The sequence below is a fragment of the Myotis myotis genome, unplaced genomic scaffold, assembly GCF_014108235.1.
Source record: "Myotis myotis isolate mMyoMyo1 unplaced genomic scaffold, mMyoMyo1.p scaffold_m19_p_15, whole genome shotgun sequence".
Classification (NCBI taxonomy): domain Eukaryota; kingdom Metazoa; phylum Chordata; class Mammalia; order Chiroptera; family Vespertilionidae; genus Myotis; species Myotis myotis.
Genome location: NW_023416319.1, coordinates 28,547,824 through 28,571,512, shown reverse-complemented (window position 1 = coordinate 28,571,512; position 23,689 = coordinate 28,547,824). Strand labels below are relative to the sequence as shown.

General features: G+C 37.7%; 1 protein-coding gene across 3 annotated transcripts in view; it reads right to left on the bottom strand.

Moving 5' to 3' along the window:
* PRKG1 (protein kinase cGMP-dependent 1) overlaps nt 1-23,689 on the bottom strand; it is a 1,061,913-nt gene that overhangs the window by 3,941 nt on the left and 1,034,283 nt on the right. For all 3 annotated transcript variants that reach the window (XM_036336760.1, XM_036336758.1, XM_036336761.1), the window contains 7 exons: nt 19,270-19,409; nt 18,335-18,424; nt 11,830-11,971; nt 10,433-10,596; nt 2,599-2,721; nt 2,451-2,513; nt 1,288-1,354 (listed from right to left, as the gene is read on the bottom strand). In XM_036336760.1, the coding sequence (XP_036192653.1) occupies nt 1,288-1,354; nt 2,451-2,513; nt 2,599-2,721; nt 10,433-10,596; nt 11,830-11,971; nt 18,335-18,424; nt 19,270-19,409 (789 nt within the window). The remainder of the gene's footprint in view (nt 1-1,287; nt 1,355-2,450; nt 2,514-2,598; nt 2,722-10,432; nt 10,597-11,829; nt 11,972-18,334; nt 18,425-19,269; nt 19,410-23,689) is intronic.

Here is a 23,689-nt window from a genome sequence, read left to right as displayed (position 1 = left end):
CCTTTGAAACCCAGATCCATAGTTTAGAATCAACATTTTCTTCGATGTATTTTGTTGTTTTAGGTCTTATACTCTAATCGTTAACCCATTTTGAATGATGACCTTTTGTATATGGTGTCAGATAGCAGTCTAGTTTCAGTCTTTTGCATGTGGCTTTCCAATTTTCCAAACAGCGTTTATTGAAGAGGCTTTCTTTATTGTGTTTTGGACACTTTATGAGAAATTAGCCGCCCATATATGTATGGCTTTATTTCTGGGCTCTCAATTCTCTTCCATTTTTGTGTGTCTACTTTTCTGCCAACACCATATTGTTTTGAATATTGTGGCTTTGTAATACAGTTTGAAGACAGGAACAAGGGAGGAGGAACTATGTGGGGGCATAAATGAAACATTTTGGCCAGGAATCCATAGCAGTTGAAAATTGTTGCTGGTCTGCTGACCATACCCTACCAGAAACCAGAGGGTAAAGGAATGCTTTGATGTGGCTCTTATGGGTACCAGTGGTCCTCAACCTTCTGGCCCTTTAAATACAGTTCCTCATGTTGTGACCCAACCATAAAATTATCTTCGTTGCTACTTCATAACTGTAATGTTGCTACTGTTATGAATTGTAATGTAAATATCTGATTTGCAGGGTGGTCTCAGGCGACCCCTGTGAAAGGCTCGTTCGACCGCTAAAGGGGTCACGACCCACAGGTTGAGAACCGCTGGTAGACTATTGGAGACAAAGCAAGGTAGAGAGTAAACAGGATTCATAAATAAAAAATAACACACATTATCCTAACTCACCCAAGTATACTCACATAATATACTGTATACTGAACACACGTGAAGAAATTTAAAGTATACATGTTTCTAGTAATAATTCATGAATATGACAAATTCATTAAAGTTGTTGAATAATGTATCCTTATTCTTGGGTAATGATGTATAGAGTTTGTAATGGAAAAAAAAACACACCTGGTTGCTGGAGATTCAGTATACTCTTCTGTCTATGCCAGTATATATTTAACACTTACCATACTAAAAGTCAGCTTTTATTCACAAATGAAATAAACTTAAATGAGAATGAATAGTCAAAAAAGGTAATGTTAAAATACATATATAATAACCATCTCCCAGCTTATCTGTTTTTAAGCTTGGGTTTTGGATGTAATTATTTTAATATGGTACTTCTGTTATCTTTACAGTTTTATCTTATAATCAGATGAAATATAAAATAGATTTCTGATGACGGACAAATGCCTTCATGTGGACAAACACAGACAAACTGGAAGGTCTACTTACACTTGGTATTATAGGAGGTGTCAAGGTGCCTTTTCTTAAGCCTTCCCAATTAAAGCCCTCAAACCATCTAGGAAAGGAAAAAAGTAAGAGTTAAAAGCATTTTACCTCAGTTAAAACCTTCTCAATGCAACATATATGATGTCCATGACTGATGGAAAGTGATTAGGGAAATATCTTCAAGGTGACAACAATGTTTTCCATTTAATTGCAGATTTTAAAAAATTAGAATATTTTGTGAAATGCATCTTTCAAGAAATTGAAATGTCCACTCTTTAAACACCAATTAAAAAGCAACTCCTTTTTATTCTAGTAATTTCAGTCATAATGTCTGCATGACCTTGTTCCTACACTATCATTATAACTTTAAAAATGTCATAACATGTTTGGCCCTGTGTCTTACTGAATATTTTATTTTAAGCAAGCAGAATCAGGCATGAACAGTCAGGACAGAACATTATCTTTACATCTTTGCCACTGATTCATTAGGGAGCCTCAGTTAATTAACCTTTCTCATCTCATTTTCCTCTTTTTTAACACAGTGAAGATATTTTGTGGACAGCTTTTCTGTGAAAATGTGGACCAAATAACACAAAGGGTTTTTTTGTTTGTTAGATTGGTTGTTGTTGTGTGTTTGTTTTTTTGTCTTTTTGAAAGAGTTCTCCATTAGCAAATGCTTACACCAAACTCTTAGCAGACCTTTTAGATATTCACAGATATTTCAGTATATAAGTTACTCTGGTAGGGATGTGAATTTCCTGTAAGTATTACAGGAACAGATGAATAGAGAAAAAAACAGGTTTGTCTGAGGTTAACTCTAGAACATCCAGCAACATGCATAAGGTCTGATATTTAAGATACTCTACTTTTTTAAAGACCATATTTTGTACTTGTTTTTCTTTGTCTTATTATCGAATTAGGAACTCGTTGGAAAAATATTTTGTTTTTAATCAAGGAAATATGGCATGATATGGTGGAGGACTTTTTTTATTTAAGTATTTTGGTAGGAAGTGGAATCCTTGAATTAAAATATACATTTTCTCTGGCCAACTATATAAGTTATACAACCACTAACTTAAAAAAACAAAACAAAACAAAACAAAAAACAGACTGGGGAAGTACTTGTCAGGTTTTTTAAACTTAAATTACAAGGAGAGAATACTTACTTGTGCTTTTGAATGTCTTTCACTCCATTTTTCAAATTCCCTAATCTTTCTGATGGATTGTCCCTAAAAAAAAAAAATAACTGTGGTAAGAAATCTATTTTTTTTCACATTACCGGCCTTTCAAAAATAATGTGGTTGAAATGCTTACCTGCATAGTTTTTTAATTAAGTTAGCAGCATTTTTGGCAATCTTCTTTGGAAATTCTATCATGTCAATCCCTCTCAATATGATGTTATAGGTTTTCATAGGATCTGGGCCTGAGAAAGGTGGGCTGCAAGAATGAAAGATATAAAAAGAGGTACTTTTATTTTCTAAATAAGAAAACATAAATTGTTATAACTTCATAAAGGACATCGATTCTTATTTTTATTTTGGGGCTTACATTGGAAAGACAATAGAAACCTTTCTCAGTAAGCCGCTTAGCAAGACCACAAATGTGTCAAGTTTGCCTGTTGTTCCTCTCATTTCTCTGTGACTGGAATAGATGTGAACTAAATCTAAACCTAAAACTGGAGATAAATTAATCTTTCCGGGTCAGACTGTGAATACTTGAACAAAACCAGTAGCTAAGAAAGGAATTGGTGTGTGTAGAAGGGGGCTGTAGTTGTGAGAGGGATAGAGAATGGGTCCTGTTGGGACCTTTCTGATTATTAATGTTAAATGGAGCTAGCTACTCTGAAGAACAGAATAAGCAAGGATAGAAGGAAGGGAGCAAGGGGGGAAATTTAGCCTACTTTATTAAGATTTGTTGCCTTAGAAAATCTCTTACTGGATCATTTATTTTACTTGTTCTCAATTCTTGGTGTTCAGGACGTTACATGGCTCATAGAAAGCTCTACCCTGTTCTCTGAAATCCTATAGTTATTGCCATTCTCCTATTATTTGCTCTGGTACACTTTATTGCCATATCTCTGAGAGACTGCCTGCACCTTAGTTCCTCTACCATTCTGTAGTGGTTAACTGATCTATATATTAACATGCCTTGCTTTTTTAAGATCCATCTATTATTTCCAACCAGAAGTCATTAGATATGACAGGCAGGACCATATCACTTTGGGGCCATCCTCATAGTCCAAGGTTTGTCAGCATAATACCTAGTAACTATTCACACCCAGATAAATATCCAGAAGTGAAAGTGCTGTTTAATAGGGTAGTTGTATTTTTTATCTTTACTGTTGAAAGTTATACAGATGTACCCTTTTTTTTTCCATTGAACCCTTTTAGCCCACCTATACCTTCACCACACTACTGTCTGTGTCCATGGGTTATGTATATAACTTATTTGGTTAATTTCTTCCCACCCACCCACCCCCGCCTTCCCTCTGAGATTCATCAGTCTGTTCCATGTTTCTATGTCTCTGAATCTATTTTGTTCATCAGTTTATTTTGTTCTTTAGATTCCACATATAAGTGAGATCATGGGATACTTATCTTTCTTTGACTGGCTTATTTCACTTAGCATAATACTCTCTCGGTCCCTCCATGCAGTCTCAAAGGGTAAGAGATTCTTCTTTTTACTGCTGCATAATATTCCACAGTATAAATGTACCACAGTATTTTTATCCATTCATCTACTGATGGGCACTTGGGCAGTTTCTAGATCTTAGCTATTGTAAATTGCACTGCTATGAACATAGGGGTGCATGCATTCTTTCTGATTGATGTTTCAGGTTTTTTAGGACATATTCCTAGAAGTGGGATCACTGGGTCAAATGGAAGTTCCATATTTAGTTTTTTTGAGGAAACTCCATATTGTTTTCCATAATGGCTGCAACAATCTGCATTCTCACCAGCAGTGTACTGGGGTTCCCTTTTCTCCATATCCTCACCAGCACTTGTCATTTGTTGATGGTAGCCATTCTGACAGATGTGAGGTGATTCCTCATTGTCATTTTGATTTGCATCTCTCATATTATTAGTGACTTGGAGCATTTTTTCATATGTCTCTTGGCCTTCTGTATATCCACTTTAGAAAAGTGTCTATTTAGGTTCTTTGGCCATTTTTAAATTGGATTGTTTGTTTTCCTTTAGTTAAGTTGTATGAGTTCATTACATATTTTGGAGATTAACACCTTATTAGATGTATCATTGCCAAGTATGTTCTTCCATACAGTGGGCTCCCTTTTCATTTTGTTTTCCTTTTGTCTTTCCTTTTAGTGTGCAGAAGCTTTTTATTTTGATATAGTCTCATTTGTTTATTTTCTCCTTTGTTTCCCTTGCTCTAGGAGATGTATTAGCAACCATATTGCTACGAGAGCTGTCTGGGATTTTGCTGCCTGTTTTCTTCTAAGATTTTTATGGTTTCTTGATTTATATTTAAGTCCTTTAACCATTTTGAGTTTATTTTTGTGTACGGTGTAAGTTGGCGGTCTAGTTTTATTTTTTTGCATGTATCTGTCCAATTTTCCCAACACCATTTATTAAAGAGACTATCTTGACTCCATTGTATGCTCTTGCCTCCATTGTCAAATATTGAGTGTAATGGTTTGGGTTGATTTCTGGCTTCTCTGCTCTGTTCCATTGGTCTATATGCCTGTTCTTGTGCCAGTACCAGGCTTTTCTGCTTATAGTGGCTTTGTAGTATATCTTGGTATCTGGTATTGTGGTCCCTCTAACTTAGTTCTGAAGATTGCTGTGGCTTTCTAGGGTCTTTCTTGGTTCCATATAAATTTTTGGAGTATTTGTTCTAGATCTCTAAAATATGCTGATGGTATTTTAATAGGAATTGCATTGGGTAGTGTGGACATTTTAATGATGTTGATTTTACCAATCCATGAACACGATATATTCTTCCATTTGTTTATGTCTTCCTCTATCTCTTTTTTCAACATCCTGTAGTTTTCCAAGTACAGGTGTTTATCACCTTGGTTAAGTTTACTCCTAAGTATCTTAATATTTTTGTTGCAATGATAAATGGGATTTTTTTAGTTTCTTTTTCTGAGAATTCATTATTGGTGTATAAAAATGCCATTGATTTTTGGGTGTTAATTTTGTATCCTGCTACAATGCTGAATTCATTTATTAAATCTAGTAGTTTTTTGGTGGAGTCTTTAGGGTTTTCTATGTATAATATCAAGTCATCTGTGAATAATGAGAGTTTTACTTCCTCCTTTCCAATTGGGATGCCTTTATTACTTCTTTTCTGATCACCGTGGCTAGGACTTCCAGTACTACGTTGAATAAGAGTGGTGAAAGCAGACATTCCTGTATTGTTCCTGGTATTAGAGGAAATGGTTTTAGGTTTTTCCTATTGAATATGATATTGGCTGTAGGTTTGTCACATATGGCCTTTATTATGTTGAGTATGATCTCTCTGCTCCATTTTGCTGAGAGTTTTTATCCAAAATAGGTTTTGAATTTTGTCAAATATTTTTTCTGTGTCTATTGATGTGATCATGTGATTTTTGTCTTTCAATTTATGTGATATATCATGTTTATTGATTTGTGAATATTATAGCCTTGCACCCCTGGAATAAATCCCACTTGATCATGGTATATGATCATTTTAATATATTGCCAGAACTGATTTGATAATATTTCATCGAGGATTTTATTATCTATGTTCATTAGGGATATTGCCCTGTAATTCTCTTTCTTTTTAGTGTCTTTTCATGGTTTTGAAATTAGGATAAAGCTAGCCTCATAAATATATATTTTTTTAATTTTAATATATTTTTTTATTGATTAAGATATTACATATGTGTCCTTGTCCCCACATTACCCTCTACCCCCCCCCCCCGCCCGCTCATGCCCTCACCCCCCCCGTTGTCCATGTCCATTGATTAGGCCTATATGCTTGCATATAAGTCCTTTGGTTGATCTTTCCCCCTTACCCCCACCCTCCCCTACCTTCCCTCCAAGTCCTGACAGTCATCAGCTTATGTTGTTCATTATATTCCACAAATGAGTGAGATCATGTGGTATTTATCCGCTCTCCAGTTCCATCCATGCTGTGGCAAATGGTCAGAGTTCCTTTTTCTTCTTCCTCTTCTTAAAGAATACCTTTCAGCATTTCATATAATGCTGGTTTGGTGGTGATGAACTCCTTTAGCTTTTTCTTATCCGTGAAGCTCTTTATCTGACCTTCTATTCTCAATGATAGCTTTGCTGGATAAAGTAATCTTGGTTGCAGGTTCTTGCTATTCATCACTTTGAATATTTCTTGCCACTCTCTTCTGGCCTGCATGGTTTCTGTTGAGAAATCAGCTGACAGTCGTATGGGTACGCCCTTGTAGGTAACTGACTGTCTTTCTCTTGCTGCTTTTAAGATTCTCTCTTTATCTTTTGCTCTTGGCATTTTAATTATGATGTGTCTTGGTGTGGTCCTCTTTGGATTCCTTTTGTTTGGGGTTCTCTGCGCTTCCTGGACTTGTAAGTTCATTTCTTTCACCAGGTATGGGAAGTTTTCTGTCATTATTTCTTCAAAAAGGTTTTCAATATCTTGCCCTCTCTCTCCTTCTGGTACCCCTATAATTCTGATGTTGGTACGCTTGAAGTTGTCCCAGAGGTTCCTTACACTATCTTCATATTTTTGGAATCTCTTTTCTTTTTTCTTTTTCGGTTGGGTATTTTTTGTTTCTTTGTATTTCAAATCTTTGACTTGATTCTTGGGATCCTCTTGTCTGCTGCTGGATCTCTGTAAATTATTCTTTATTTCAGTCAGTGTATGCTTAATTTCTAGTTGGTCCTTTTTCATGTCCTCCATGGTCTCACTATACTTATTGAGGGATTCATTAAATTTATCGGCGGTTTCCATAAAATTCTTGAAAAACCTTATAAACGTGGCCTTGAACTCTATATCCAATCGTTTGCTTTCCTCCATTTCTGCCATTTGTGACCTGTTTCTTTGTCTCCGCATTTTGGCAGCTTCCCTGTGTTGATAGAGTGGCCCTGCGCGCCAGGTGTCCTGTAGGGCCCAGTAGCTCAGCCTCCCCAGTTACCTGGGTTGGACACTCTTGGTGCACTCTTGGTGCCTTGGTTGTTGTAGAATCACTGGGAGGAATTGACCTCCAGGCCAATTGGCTGTGAGAATCAGCTGTGTCTGAAGTGGGAGAACTTCTGTGCTGAAGACACCCTTCTGGGGCAAGACTTGCTTCAGTGGGGCTTTGGTGCTCACTGAGTCTGCTCCCTGAGTGTGTCCCTTATGGATCTGAGGAGTTGCAGTCTGGATGGTCCCCCTCTGACCACTGGGTACAGTGGCTCCTGGATCTAAGGAGGTGCTAATTCAGCCTCTGCCTGAGGCCACACAGCAGGAGCCACGAAGAGGCTCAGCTGTGAAGCAATGCAAGCCGCTGCGGGGCCTTGGGCCTTCTCTTGGAAGTTCCGGGTCTGCCTGGCTGGGCTGAAGTTAGGTACATTCACATGCAAAAGCCTCTGCTGCAGCCTGGGTGGGGCGGGGTCTCAGGGAATCAAAGGGCGGATCAGGGAGCTATGGCCGATTCTCCGCCCGGAGTCGCGCGTCTCAGTGTCCCAGTAACGGCTGCAAGCACCTCTGAGGGAAAGCCGCCCTCAAGTTCGCCCGCTGCCGGACAGACCAGCTTCTCCCCGTATGAGACCTGGGTCCCCAGAGACTTCCCGGAACCGGAGTTCAGAGCAATCGGGCGTTTGTGATTCAAAAAAACAGCCGCGTCCTCAGGTGCCACCCCCTTTCCTCGCGCGCGCGAGCCACCGTACCTCTGCACTTCACCTCCGCAGCGCCTCTGGCTCTCAGCGTGCTTCTCTTTCCTTCTAGTTGTAGAATTTACACTCAGCCAGCCTTTCTGTTGTTCTGGATGATGTTTGCTCAGTCCTTTGCGGTAATTTTCAATTGTTGTGGGAGGCGACAATTTCCCGGTGTTTACCTATGCCGCCATCTTAGTTTCTCCTCAATATTTTTATGATAATGATATAAGTATTTATGGTAATATATTAAGTTCAGCTTTGGCCATACCACACAGATTGCTGTATTTTTATTATTGTTTTTCTATTCCATAATTCCTATGACCCTGTAGTTATTTAGAAAAGTGCTTTTTAAGTGTTTAGACATTTTAATTTCACTGTGTGGTAGTTAATAGAGTTTTCTTCTATTCATGATATAATTGATTTTTATAGCAATTCAAAGAACACCAGAAAGGTTATTTATCCACCTATACACATGTATGTATGTTAAATTCAACCTCTCTATTGTCCAAATCTTATATGTATTTATGCAGCTACTTAATTTGTCACATATTTAAAATAGTTTACCTTTCTGTCAATAGCAAAAATTAAATTATCTGTAACCTAACCTAATTTTCTTAATTTAAAATCAACTTAGAAGTTTCAAGAGCAGTAATTTAAAGTGCCTACAAATAAAATTAAAAGCACAGCATAACTATTCCTGGAAATGATAGGAAGCACTCCATAAATCCTAATGGCTACTATGCTCTAGACCAGTGGTTCTCAACCTTCCTAATGCCACAACCCTTTAATACAGTTCCTCATGTTGTGGTGACCCCCAATTTCATTGTTACAAATTGAACATAATTAAAGCATAGTGATTAATCACAAAAACAATATGTAATTATATAAGTGTTTTCCGATGGTCTTAGGCGACCCCTGTGAAAGGGTCGTTTGACCCTCAAAGGGGTCGCGACCCACAAGTTGAGAACCGCTGCTCTAGACACTCTTCTAAGTGCTTCATACATTCATTGAATCCTAAGAGCAATGAGTCTTAAGATCTTTAGTCTTCCTCTCATATTTACTGTAGCGACTAAGTTATCTTAACTAATTTTTCACATCCTACTTCATGCTCATCCATTTCTTTTCACTCTCCCTATCTTATTCTGTGCTCTCAGCTTCCTAGATCTAAATTATTGAAATGGTCTTCAAACTAGCCTCCCCATCCATCTTCCAATTTGTCCTACACATTTCTGCTAGCTGTTTTTCCTTAAATATGACAATGTATACCACTCCTTTGTCAGAAAATACTCAATGATTTTCTCTGTGGATGGAGTTCAAGTATAGCAATTAGGATCCTTGAAAGGTGACTAATTGATTTCCCGTTATTTTTTTTTATATATATATATTTTATTGATTTTTTTACAGAGAGGAAGGGAGAGAGATAGAGAGCTAGAAACATCGATGAGAGAGAAACATCGATCAGCTGCCTCCTGCACATCTCCTACTGGGGATGTGCCTGCAACCCAGGTACATGCCCTTGACCGGAATCAAACCTGGGACCTTTCAGTCCGCAGGCTGACGCTCTATCCACTGAGCCAAACCGGTTTCGGCTCCCGTTATTTTTTTTAAATAAAAAATATTTTTTTATTTTAAAATATTAAAACAGTAGCTGTTTTCTGGTCTATTTTCACCATGTTCCTGAATTTTCTCACTACTGTTTCTCTATTTGTCATGTCTCACTTCCAGGAATGCCCATTTCCATTGCTTGCTCTCTGCATTCTTACTCTAAGGCCCAGCTGCAATCTTTTCTTCTTCGAAATCAGCCTTCTGAACTCTATAGATTATAATGATCCTATTCTCATTTTCCTGAGTGCATGGCTTGGTGGTATTTTTCTTTTCCTCAAGAAGTTTATAGTCTGTTTTATACCTGCTAATATCCATAGCACCCTTTTTAGTTGTTTACGACTATAGCATTATTACATAAAAAACCTGCAAAGCATTCAAGTTTCATTTAAATATAAAAACTGCTAACAGATTCTTTTATTTATATAAATAGTTGACCCTGGATAGTTTTTATATAACTATAACTTACCTTGCTGCATTGTTGGCTAAATGACTAGGCTCAAAGATCTTACAGAAAGGTACTAGATCATTCCATATTCACATACATATAAAGAATTAGCAATAATGAGACTCTTTCCTCTATGAGCATAACTATTTGAAGTATAGTAAGAAGATATGGTGAAAAGCACTTTAACATGGTCAATGAGAGTGACTAAGGCAGGCATGTGTAGCTGTTTTCTGGTCTATTTTCACCAGCAGTTCTCTATCAATGTCCATACCTGCCAGTCAGAAGTTCATACATTAGAATTCCCAGTGACCAGTAGTCGGCTGAAATGTCATGGCCTTTGTTCAGGATGATCTCTGGGGCTACATATTCTGGAGTCCCGCAAAAAGTCCATGTTTTCTTTCCAAATCCTATTTTCTTTGCAAAGCCAAAATCCACCTTACAGAGAGAAAAACAAGGTATCTCAAGCCCCTTTTGATTAAGTTTAAAGGCAAGAAATCACTTTAATGAAGGACACTGATGACAATAATAATAAAAAATAAAAACAGATATGTTATAGTCCTGTCTTCTAAAAGGAGTCATCTATATTTCAAACAAAGCCTGCCTGATCAAACTTGGTTTCAATTGGGTAAGTTGAAATTTGAGTAGAGGATAAAATTCACATCATTAACAGTAAAGAAATTTTTTTTTTCTAGAAATACTTTCCATTTTTTTCTTGTTTACGCCAATGGCTGTTGGGTATAAATAAATAATTTCTCATTTACTCAAAATTTTTAAAAACACTAGTTGGACCTACTTGACATATTCTCCAGCATATACATGATTTCTGCTGCATTTAATGAAATTGAGAATTCATTAATATTAATTAAGAAGACACTTCACTGTTGAAGAAGCTAATAACAAAGTTATGGGACCAATGACTGCTCTTGGTAAACACAGATATAAAAATAAAGATGTTTCTTTTATTTTTCTAAAAACCATTTGAAGGAAACTTAGACGCAGAAAATCTATTTTTTTTCTAAACAATTTGGTTGAGAATACAAGTAATTAATTTCCATTTATTTGATTTCTTTGAAAATCTTATGCTGAATAAAAAGTTTCAAAGTTAAAATATTGAAACTGGTACAGACAAGAATCAAAGCCTTCAAAAGCCATGCATTTAAAAACATATAAATTAATTAGAACTTACCTTCTACACTAGGTCTTTAGAGTTCTTGACTACATTTAAAAATATTTTTATTACTACTGCTATTGTTATTAACATGGTCTGGAAATTGTCTGCAAAGCCCATTTTTTTTCCATTTGCATTATTCTCAAATCTAAAATATTAAAATGATTAATAATTTTCCATAATATAAAACCCAGTTTACTTTGGATGCAGAAAGCCAGCTAGAAAAAACTTCTAGCTCTTCTAGGTCTAGGAACGCGTGCCAGCAAGCATGAGTCCATCTCAGCATGTTTTGCCAGGATGTTATTAATTCAAACCTAGCCAATTTAATTCCTCATAACTTTAAAGAATAGTTGCTTGAAAATAGTGACACTAAAATCTGCTTTTAAGAAAAGTTATGATACATAAGATGAAAAAATGAGATTTTATGTTACCAAGTGAACACAGCTTTATAAACCAGTATTTTAAAACTGCAGGGCCGAGAATGTGGAAAGTACACTAACCAGTTTGGCGTAGCCTCGGTGATCCAGGATGAGATTTTCCGGCTTGAGGTCCCTGTAGATGATTCCTTTGGAATGCAGATAGGCAAAAGCTTCTACCACACACGCTGTGTAAAATCTGGTTGTAGAATCTTCAAATGAACCTCTGAGACACAGAATAGGGGAAGAAAAGTATATAAGAAATTCATTTCTTTCATAAGGTCTTATTTCTCATTTCACTATATTCCTGTACCAAAATTTGACCCCAGAAACCAAATCCTACTGGCCAAATGGCATCTGATTGCCATGGCATTGGGTTTTCAAAGGCATTTAAAGATTAAGTCAAGGAATTCTTTGCCCTTATGACTAGGATAGTTTAATCTAACTTCCTGAAAACATTAAAGAAGAGTTCGAACACCACGTTTCGTGTACTTGGTGGCTTTCTCCCAGTGGCCCAGTAACAGTGGTGGGCAGAAGAGAGACAAATCTTATTTTAGAGCTTTATCTATCAACAGGCGTTTTTTAAAGGAGAGTTTTAGAGTTCAGTCATATTTATCCATGCAGGGCTTCTAAATAATATAGGTATGATTCATGAGAATGTGCTTAGAAGTTAATATTTTCAAGGACCACTTTGGAAATGAGTTGTGAGGCTTCCGATGCAATGATATCACAAGCGAGTATTCTTCTGTGTTTGCAACTGATGTCAGCAAGACAAACAACACCCATTTCTACAAATGCTGCATTCTTATGAGGAAGACAACCTGGGGCTCATGCCAAAGATAATTAGAAGCAAAAAGGTAATTTGATGGGAAAGTTTATTAGTAAACTTGATTATGATGATGGGCAGGAAAGCTCTCTTTGTCTCTGCCTCGCTCATGTATTTATTTAATGAAATAATAATAAAGGGAAAAACCTTGTCATCTAAGGTTAACTCCTAGGTTCTAGGCCAGAACCTTATACTTTATTTTTTAATGGAATTCCTTAAGAAGATCCACGATGATTTTTTCCTCTTTTCCCAGCAGGAAACGCAAGTTAATCATTTCATGATAATTCCAGAACATTAGTGTGAACATCAGCTCTTGAGGGGCCGGATGTAAGTTGAGGGTAGACTCGGGCAGTTTTAGGTGGTGAGCAACAAGAGGGGCCCCACACTGGGCTTTCACAAGCGTCACTGAGGCCAGTTTGCATTTTGATGACATTTGCTTCGTTTTAATTCCTGAGAAGTAATGTCTACCACAATAAATCAGTGAATCCAAGGCTAACGCAGCTTCCATCAGGTCATTTAAAAAAAAAATAAAGAATAGTCTTTCAGAAAGGTATTCTTTACTTCAACCCGTAATATCCCCTGAATTGTCACTTAAATAATTAGCTCTTCCCTAAAGAAATCTTTCTTTTGAAATACAATTTGAGGCATGATGCTATCTTTTCTTAACTAGAGTCTTAACTATGATTACTAAGATTTTAGTGTTTCTCTTCAACAATATCTGAACAACTGTGAATTATAAGGACAAGAAAAAGTTTTAAAAAATTGCATCTATATTAAGAAACAAATAACATACTTTATGCTGCGACAATCTTCTGAGGTGGAGCTATCTTTCCCAAGTTAACGCTATATAATCCTGTGTATGGGGAAAGGGGTTAAAGTAGTGCCTTTAAGGTCCTTTCTTCTTTGTGCTTAATTATGTGGATTTGTTTATTGAGCAGTATATTCCTTTCAACTGAAGAGATTACTTGCATTAAATAGTCAGCATCCATAATAGGTCATTACTAACCTATATATAATATATAATAGATCATTAGCACAGAGCTTTAACTAGTTGAGTGCTGTATAAGACTTCAAGTCTCCTCAATGGAGAGCATTACAAAGCAAAAGCAAAGCTCAAGCAAAACAAAACAAGGCATACATGAAATAGAGCCTTGCCCTATTTTACATTAGTTTTAATAAGAAAATTGATTACTTTCTTGTATCAGGACTGTCTAAATATAGTTTGGGTGGGCCTTTTGAAAAGCTTAAAAATTCTTGATTACTCTTAGAAGAGATGATTTCTGGAGCTGTGACTTTGGGCAACATATCTCTGCTTTTCTTACTACTCAGTTGTTAATGGAACCAAATGGACAAATGCATTGTTAATGTTGCAAGTAGAGTATAAACCCTTATGTGAGGGATCAATTTCTCATGAAAGCTCTACCAAAAGGTATTCATATTTATATTCTGAATAAGCTGATCATTAGCAGGAAGATGAAAAAAAATCTTAAAATAACTCAAAGTCATCAGAGAAGGCTCTATGTTAGGCATATGGAACCTAAAGCAAGAATCCTGAGCTCAAATCTGGGTTTCACTTACTGTACAACTAACTGTACCTTTCAGGGTCTCAGTGTTTCCTCTGCAAAATTAGACTCATAATAGAAACTACCTCATTGGAATATCATGAGCATATAAGAATCAATGCATATATTTAAAATAAGTACTGGCATGCCGTTAATAATATATAATAGCCATTAAAATTGAGCACCCAAAAATCTCTTCTTTAGCCACTGTCTTAATATAGGAAAATTGACTGATACAGAACAGGTCTAAAGTCATTAGATGGGGAGTTTACAACACCAATTATCACTGTTCTTGAGTATTTGCTGCTTCTTGCTACAAGGGCTAACTAACTCCCACAAGTCAGCTTTGAAGAGTCTAATGCTAATGTCTGTTCTTTTTTACTTTTTCTATGCTTCTCCCAAATGTATGAAGAAATTCCCTTTTATTGCCTGCCAGTCAAAACTCTCCCTTTTTTTCATCAGGAAGTGAAATGACCACAAATCATTTCAGCCTTCAGTTCTTGGTGGCCCTGTTTATTGTTTCATGATTTCTCTTCTACTGAGGCATTTGCAATTTGGGAGGCTTCTAGAAGGCTGGTTTCCATCCGTTGAATAGATCTATATTGAGAATCTCCCATGTATAAATACATTTGTAACTGATTTTAAAAATCAAATGAAAACCTTGTCTCAAATATGTTTCCATGCTATATGACAAATCAACAATATATGGACACAAAATATGTATCAGCAACATGGTTTCATCACTAAATTTTGATGTAGGCAATTTGAGAATTTTAAAATACTCTTTTAGAAAGCAGTCACAAAGCATTATATTAGGGTGAAACAAAATGAAAAATTGCTATTGGAATTGGAAATGACAATGTAAATTTGAGCTAAAATAGAAATGACAACTTGTTTTATCAACACTTAGAAAATGGCTTAAAGAAATAAATCACTGCCTCATAGCTTTTTGAAATGATAAATTATGCTTTGACTTGTGTCATTTTAATTAAAACAAGTAAGGAGTAGGTTCTTATACCTTTTAGAGAATGGGTTGCTATTTTAGCTAGGTGGCAGTATATAACAACGATTTTACTGAGAGAATTAGATGCTTATGTATACATATTGATAGAGACATATTAAAATTTAATCATAATGTGCAATCTACCTGTCATAAACTGAATCTAGAAATGGCTGAATATAACAAAGCATCTTTTGCCCAAAGGTAAATTCTCTCCTTTCACTGACTGGTAACAGCATCATTAATGATTGTATAAATATGAAGTATCTCACAACCTGTGCAGGTTTCCTGCCAATTTAAAGTTTTGAGGGTGGGAGTAAATTCTTATAAAAATAGACTCACTTCCTTGAAGTACTTTCAATTAGTACCATCTATTATTAGATCATTTGAGATGGAATATAAATAATCACTCTCCATAGGGCTTCCAGTCAAGAGAGGGAGTAGGGAAATGTGCTCACCTCTTCCCATGACCACAGCAAAATTACAACTAAATTATAGAACCACCTGAAGTCTAGCTGAACACAAGCCCTGTAACTAAGGGTATAAAGAGGAAGCCTTGACAAGGCCGGGAGTGGCAGGTATAAGGAAAGAGCAGGTCCCATACCCAGGTGTGACAGTGAAGAATCAAGAGGGACATCTTGGCTGTGGAGGGCCCCTCTGAGGAGGTATGGAGCCCAGCCCCATACCCAGCTCCCCGCCCAGGACACCAGTGTCAGCAAGAGGAGTCGCCATTACATAAGGCGATGAAAACTAGTGGTGATTGCATTCTGAGCGAGACTGAGGACTGCTGGAGTCCCAGGCATTCCTCTTTAGGGGCTGAGCATGGATTTGCTCACTCACAAACTCACTAGTTTTGAACTTCAGTGGAGAGGCAGCAGCCCAAATAGTGACAGGCACATATGGGTAGGAACTGAGTTAACTGGCTTCAGGGTGAGGGCTGGAGGAGCAAGGGTTGGGGCAGCTGTCTCTGGAGACTGAAGCGCTGGCAGGCACAGGCAAGTGCCAAATCTGCATTAACCTGGATTATATCATTCTCCTCACCCTGAGACTCTGCCACACCCAACTCACTTGTCTGGCTGAACCTCTTCCAGCAGCTCCTCCACACAAGGGGCCTGTTCCAACTCAGGCTGCAGATTTTCCTAAAACCTCTCAAAGGCCCACAAACCCTGACAAGCAGCAGCCAAACTCTGTGCCCTTTATTTCTTGCCAAGTGCTCTCAAACCTGGCACAAGAGGTGACCAGTCTCACTTTGCATTTTAACTCACATCAGGTGGCTCCGAGCCTGGTGTAAGCTGCGGCCACTGTGGGCCGAGAGCACAGCTTCAACTAAGTGGCCATGAACCCAGCACAATAGATGGCTGGCCTCTGCCCACCCTGTGGTGCCCACCAAAGGGTGGTAAGCCTGGTCCTAGTGGCAACCAACCTCGGTTCACAGCATAGCTCTCCCCAGGTGCCTCCAAGCCGAGCACCAGCAGCAACCAAGCATAGATCACTTTGTAGCTTCCACTGGGTGGCCTCAGGCTGGCCACAAGCAGCAGCTGACTTTGGCCTGCACTGGAGAACCTCCAGAACCCCTACCCCTGGTGGCCAGCTTCAGAACACACCAGAGCTCCACCTCACCAGCTCCACAAATGACAAACCCAGAGTGTAGACCAGGCTGGCACCGGAGCCTCCCTCAGACACCTCTTTTCTGTGGGGTCAGGTCCTGCACAACAGCCTGTCCTCTGCAGTAATGGCCGGTCCTCACAGTCAGCCTGAGAATCACTTCCCCAGTGACACACCAATCGCAATCAAAACCACTACAATAGGAGGGGGCCAACACCATAGCTTTAATTCTCTTGGACCTCAATCCTCAATGCCGACACGATATATTCTCTTGTATGCTTATTTACCTTAAGTTAGATACCATCATACAATTAGGAATGAGACTTTAAATCAATATCTTGCAAAGAACCACTTGTTCTTTTCTGGGATATCTACAAAGTAACAAGTTGTCAAAAAGTAAGATAGCATTCTGGGAACGTCAAGGCTATGGTTTCAGAAAGAGTGGGAGAGATGAGACTATAATAAAGAGAAAAAAAAGATGTCTAAAGCTGAATATTGAAAGGAACAAGGATGAGTTATAAATGTTATTAGATCATAAATAGAAAATGATGAAACGATCATTTATAGGAAAAAAATTGTGGTCTTTCTTTTAAATAAACATTTAGCGTTGGTAATAATCTCCTGAGATATTTTATAGTATATATTTTTAAAGGAGACTGTTTGCTAATTATGCAAATATGAGATGGAAAATTAATTTTGCATAATTAAAAGAAACAAATAAGCACCAACCAGACCAACTTTACTTTCCCTGAAAGGACAAAAAGAAGTAACTCTAGATTAGATTGTGTACATGAAATACTGCTTATTAATGGATTTGATTTTCCGTTTCCTAAGACCAGCTAAGGCCTGAAAGGGATGGCTGGAAACTTTTATTAATTTTGAAACCAAGGAGTAATGTAAAGTTAGAGGAAAAAGTTACTTTGGCAAAAATTCCCAGTGTCAGGAATGATAGACTGCCCATCTGGAGAAGGAATGGAGCAAAAAACTGATAGTGAATCCAGGTTGCAACTCAGGTTGCAACTGTACAGTTGCTCTTTCTCCTCATGTTACAAGCAAGAGTTAAATTCTAGGTATATAGTTGTCTGATACATACAACTTTCTTTATACATACCTCACTAGGTGCCATTCTTTTTTTAAATATATCTTTATTGATTTCAGAGAGGAAGGGAGAGAGAGATGGAAACATCAATGATAAGAGAGAATCATTGATTACTGCCTCCTGCAGGACCCCTACTGGGGATCAATTTGGCAACCCAGGCACTTGCCCTTGACCGGAATTGAACCTGGGACCCTTCAGTCCGCAGGCCGACAATCTATCCACTGAGCCAAACTGGCTAGGGTGAGTAGGTGCCATTCTCATTGTGGTCATGGTCTAATCATATATTATTAGTTATAAATCTGAAACAGTGAGTTTCATATTTATAGTAAATTATATGTGCGTGGTAGATTGTGCTCCATATTTACATTACCTTTTGAAAGATAAGCACATGTAAAATGTAAATATGACTTTTATACTTCATAATAATTGACTCTTTTTAGACCATCATAGTCAACTACATTGCCAAAGACATGACAGAAATTTCTTAAAGCTCCTACCTATCCCTGAGAATGGTCCACAGCTCTCCACCTAGGCAAGCTTCCATCAACATATACAAATATTTGCTGTCCTTAAATGTTCTGTATAGTCTGTGAATTGCAAACAAGAAAACAAAGGTTACAAACATTATTGCCTTTCAAAAGCATGTAAATGTTTTGAGTGCCATGATTGCCGTCTTATTCTTGCTTTGCCAAGCTGGAAATTTTATTAAAAAGATGAGAGAGATCTGAATTTGCAAATAAGGAACAGGAGGTAATGGCTCCTAAGACTCACACACTGTCGGGAGCTAGTCTCTCCTCTGAAATGTATTAATCCCCGTCATTATGGACACAGAGGCCTTCCTGGTATTCCTCTAATTACAATCTGGTTGATGTTTCAAGCATGAACTCTTGAGCAATATTTAGTGGTTATAAATATGCAGTGAACATAGCTGTAAAGCAGGTTATGTTTTACAAATATAACGTCTGAAATTTGTGTGCTGTTCCCTTAATATATTCACGTTGTAATCTGCTTTCAGTAAATGCCACAGGCAAATTAATTAGAAAAGCTTCTGCATTTAAAGAAACTCCCCATTATCCTCTTATTAGTGCTTTGGTTGAGTAGTCATTGCATTTTTAGAAAATATTTAAAATGCTCAAATACTTAAAGATAAAATAGTTTGATATTTTGTCTTTCGAGCACCAGAGTCTATGCAGAGTTTTGGAGTAACAGAGAGGATAAAAAAGAAATGTTAGACACTCTGATTTTCCCTTTGGGAAAAGCATGTTCTTTTCCCAGAATCTGATTCTCTTGGGGGGGAAAAAAAAGATAGTCAACTTTTTTGCAAAATCTTTCTGTGTGAATGAAATGTGTGCTGGTGCGTGTGAGTGGCAGGGGTTTTGCGGTTGATTTGCACTTGGAGTTGGGACTGTAGTCCCTGGGGCAGCATCCTCACCTCACTATGAAGTCGGAGTGAGCCCCCTGCATGATCTGCTTCTCGGAGCGGATGTGCTCCTGTTGTCTTGTATCCACAATGTGGCGTTTCTTGAGAATCTTCATTGCAAAGGTTTTGGATTCTTCACTTTTCAACTGGACCTTAAAGAAAGGCGGAAGGAAGTCAGAAAATGACTATAGTGTTAATACACAGAGTTCATTCTCAATCCCAAATTAACAGGTGCATGGAGCACTGAAGTGACACCCCAACCACCACCTGAATCACACAATAAGTCCTTGCTGGAGCTGTGTTTAACATCCAGGCTCACAACTATTGTCCAGTCTCATCGCACTAGATCAGATGAATTTTAATTTCAATGGATTCCCAAATAATTTTGTGCCCACTTGAATTAGAAGGGAAATATACTTGACTCTCATTTCATTTAATATGCTTGAGTATACTTGATTGTTTTTCTCCTTCAATCAAAACAGTAGAAATCTACCTTCTCCAATTTTACTGCAAGTGAGTGTGGCAAAGGTAGGATCATATGGGCCTTTATGTTCTGACTCTTTAGTCCTGTCCAAAAACACTTCACAAGTTGTAAAAGTATCTACTTCTATTCTTTTTTAACCTCCCAGTTTGCCCTTTACTCCAGTTGCAAAAAGGAGAAGAAAAGTGTAGCAAGATGTTTTTTAAGAGATTAAAAAAATAATTTTTTTCAAACATAAGCTTTATTTTTTTCCCCCAAGATGGCCTTTTCTCAAGGATTTAGTAATAGAAAGGAAATAAATTCTGGTATCTAGAGATAAGTTAGACCTATTACATATTTTGGAGCAGAGGAAAGGAATGATTTAGCGCTATCATTTTAATAACAATAGAATATGGTTATTGATTTCAAAACCTTTTGAGAACGTGCTCCACAACAGTATTTCTACCTTCCTGGCAATAATGGGCTCCTGAAAAGAGGCTGTACTCTGAACATTAGTAATTCTAATCATATATTAAATATCCTGGGTCTAAAGGAATTCTTTTATAATCTCATATCTGATTTCTGATGTGTGATGGAATTGTGCACCTGAAACCTGGATAATTTTGTTAACCAGAATCACCCCAGTAAATTCAATAAAAATGATTAAAAATTTACAGCTAATTAGATGCTTTCCTATTGGGACACATCTAGGGAAATTGATTAAAAAATATTTCAAGAGATATTGAAAACTCTTTTTCTTCTCAGATATGCACGATAGCTTTAATCCTCTTGGGCCTCAATCCTTACTCCTCAGGTGTACTAACTGGGAGACCTAAGCTGTGCCTTGATGTCCCAAAGCCTCCCTGCCTCCTTTGCAGCCCCACATGGCTCCCTGGGGCTCTGGAGTCCTCAGGCAGGCTGGTGATCTGTGTTTATTGTTTTACATAAAAATTTAACAAGGTGACTTGTAATGAAAATGTGAGATAGTAGAAGCAATCACTTAATAGCAATTTTAAAGTGTTATCATCTAGGGCTCTCCCTCAACAGAATCCTCAAGACAATGCCAAACGGCCCCCATTATTCGGTAATAATGAAAGCCTTGAGGAAATAACATGACAAGCTATATCTTATTTTCAGCTGAAATATCACAGTCCCCTCTTTAGTCGTGAATTGTTCAGGCTTCATCTGCAGGGATAGCAAAGTTCCTAAGAGCCTTCTTCAAATGCACATGTACAAATCGAATTAATGTGGCAAGTTCCTTAGGAGAGAATATGAGGGCACTTCACATAACTGGGCCGCAGTTTGCTGCCAGCATTACTGAATCTGTATGACAGGCTAGAGGCGGAGAATGGATAATTGAAACTGCCTTAAGCCAAAGACACTCTACTCCATCTGTGAAACTCTTTAAAAGGACCGATTAGTGTGAGACAAATGAATTCTGTTGTAGTACATAGTAGAGCACAAAATGTGAAAACCTGCTTCTAAAAGAAATCTGGACAGACAGGAACAATGGCATGAAAAATGAGCTGTGTAACTCAGATTTAGAGAAGAAACAAAATTATATTCCTCTTTAGAGTCTTAGTTAAATGACTGAATACTCTTGTGTACTTCACACATCGAGTGTAAAAATATCTTTATTTATAACACATTTTTACTGTGTACTGGGTGGGAGAAAAGAACTCAGCCTTTAGGGTCACAGATCTGGACTTCAATCCTGACTTCAATTAAGGTCTTTCTGTCTCTTACAGAGTTATTGTGACCTTATATTAGACAGTGCCTCCAAATGGGCATTCATTGATGATCTCTTTTCTCTTTAAAACAAAGCCAGATCAAGTCATGACTCCTTTGCTCAAAACCCTCCAGTGGCTTCCCATCTCACTCATGGCAAAGACAAAACTGTCACAAAGGCTTACAAGGTCCTACACCACCTGGACCCCTGTTACTCATGAGCCTCATTTCTCTGTCAGTCACAATGGCCACCTTGCTGTTCCTTGAGTATACCAAGCAAGCTTTTAGGGCAGCTCTTGGTCCAGGCTATTTGCTTGTGCTATTCTTCTGCCTGAATATTCTTCAAAGACATCCCCAAGAGTCAGCCTCTCAGTTCCCTGAGTTCTTTGCTCAAATGTTTCCTAATCAGAGAATCTCTCTTCACATAAGTCTACATAAAAGTGGAACCACCCACTTTTCCCTTTAGTGTTCTCTATCACAAGCTAATGCACTCAATCATTTGGTTACCTACTTATTTAGTATTTTTCTCCTCTCACAAGTGTAAAAGCAACCTGAGACTGATGATTCTTTTTGTTTACTATGCCTGACAGAGAGTAAATGCTCATGAAATATTTGTTGACTAAGCGAATCAAAGAAAGCATGAAATAAACCAGGATTATTTATCACTGGCAAAGCCATCACAGCATCTAAGCTCCACACTTAACAGGAGAAAAACCAGGGAAGCTATGATGACAAGCATGTAATATTTGGTATCTTTCTTCTTTCCAAAAGTACCCTCGGTTATGCATAAAAGGGAAGAAAAGATTTAATGCCCAACAGGAAATATACATGACAAAAGATTTATATGATTAGCCCTGAATTTTCCATTTCTATAAGATGTTTTTAACTTTGTCTTCCTTGAATGACTGACATGTGATATTCTCAATTATAAGTACTACTAGATTTAATACAATCATATCTAGGATAGTGTCCACTTGACTGCCGACTAGCTCCTGGGTTAGCTCTTGGGAATATGGCCATCTCTTTAGACTCTTTTTCTAGCCTTCACAACTCTCTAGTCCTCTTTAATTAATAAATTCTATAATTCCAAGTATATTTATCATTTCTTATAATAACCAGCGTATTGCTGTTCTAACTACACCCATATGTTTATTTCACTCTAGCCAGGATATTAGGTTAAAAATTTTACCTACTTTGCTATTTCCTAAATAATTTTGAACTTTATATTGGGAAGAATTTAGGGACATAAGTGAAGTCATCAGGAGGAAGTCAGAGAGAAAGAGGGAAAAACCTCCATTAACCATAAACTGCTGGGCACGTCCGTAAACATTATTTCATTTAGTCCTAACATCAACTTTCCACAGCAGAAGGAAGGTTTTGTTGTGTTTTTACAAATACTTCATAGTCAATAACAACAGCAGCTAATGTTTGCAATGATCTTATTTAGGTGTCACGAGCAGTATAGTGTAAGTTTTCTTACTGAATCTTCCTGGCACCCCTTTGAAAATACAATTCTCATTTTTCAGAGGAGCAAATTAAGGATCACCAGGAAAGGTTAATATATGGCCCCAGGCCACAAAGCGATCAAGGGGCAGAACTGGATCTTTTTGGCCCAAGCTATTTCCATTATGTGCTACTGCCCATCAGCTGAATAAAGCATAGTGATTGATGCTGTACAAATGATAGCTTAATGGAATTGGTTAACTCATAAACTCTGTGGGAAAGGCTGAATCATGCATCATTATCTTTAAGCTTCACTCATGCTAGACATGTAGTTTGAGAAACCAGCCAAAACCTCGCTTTCATTTTCCTAGGCACTTACAGAGACCTCAATATGTTATCAGAGACCTGAGCACTTCGGTGCTTGAATCCTGTGAGGAGAAGCCAAGGGTGGTTGGGGGGAGTAGGGGAGAGAGAAGAGAGTGATACAGACGATTGGTGGCAGATGGCTGCTGCCAATGGAAAGTAGGTAGAAGCTACAGAGATCTTTGGGAGTCAGTCTTATTGGTTGCCAATTCCATAAATATGAATTACAAACAGTTTACAGAAACCTTCATACAGCCTATCTACTAAGGCTTTCTGTTTCATCTTTGCTTGAGTGCAGGCAGCCCTAGAATCAGAACCACTGTTTGCACTTGCAAAGCCCTCACTAGTTCCTTAGAGAATAGCACTTAGTCAGAATGTCTACTTCCATTTTAAACTAGAATGCCACAGACTCACAGATCCCAGCACCTAGCAGGGAAG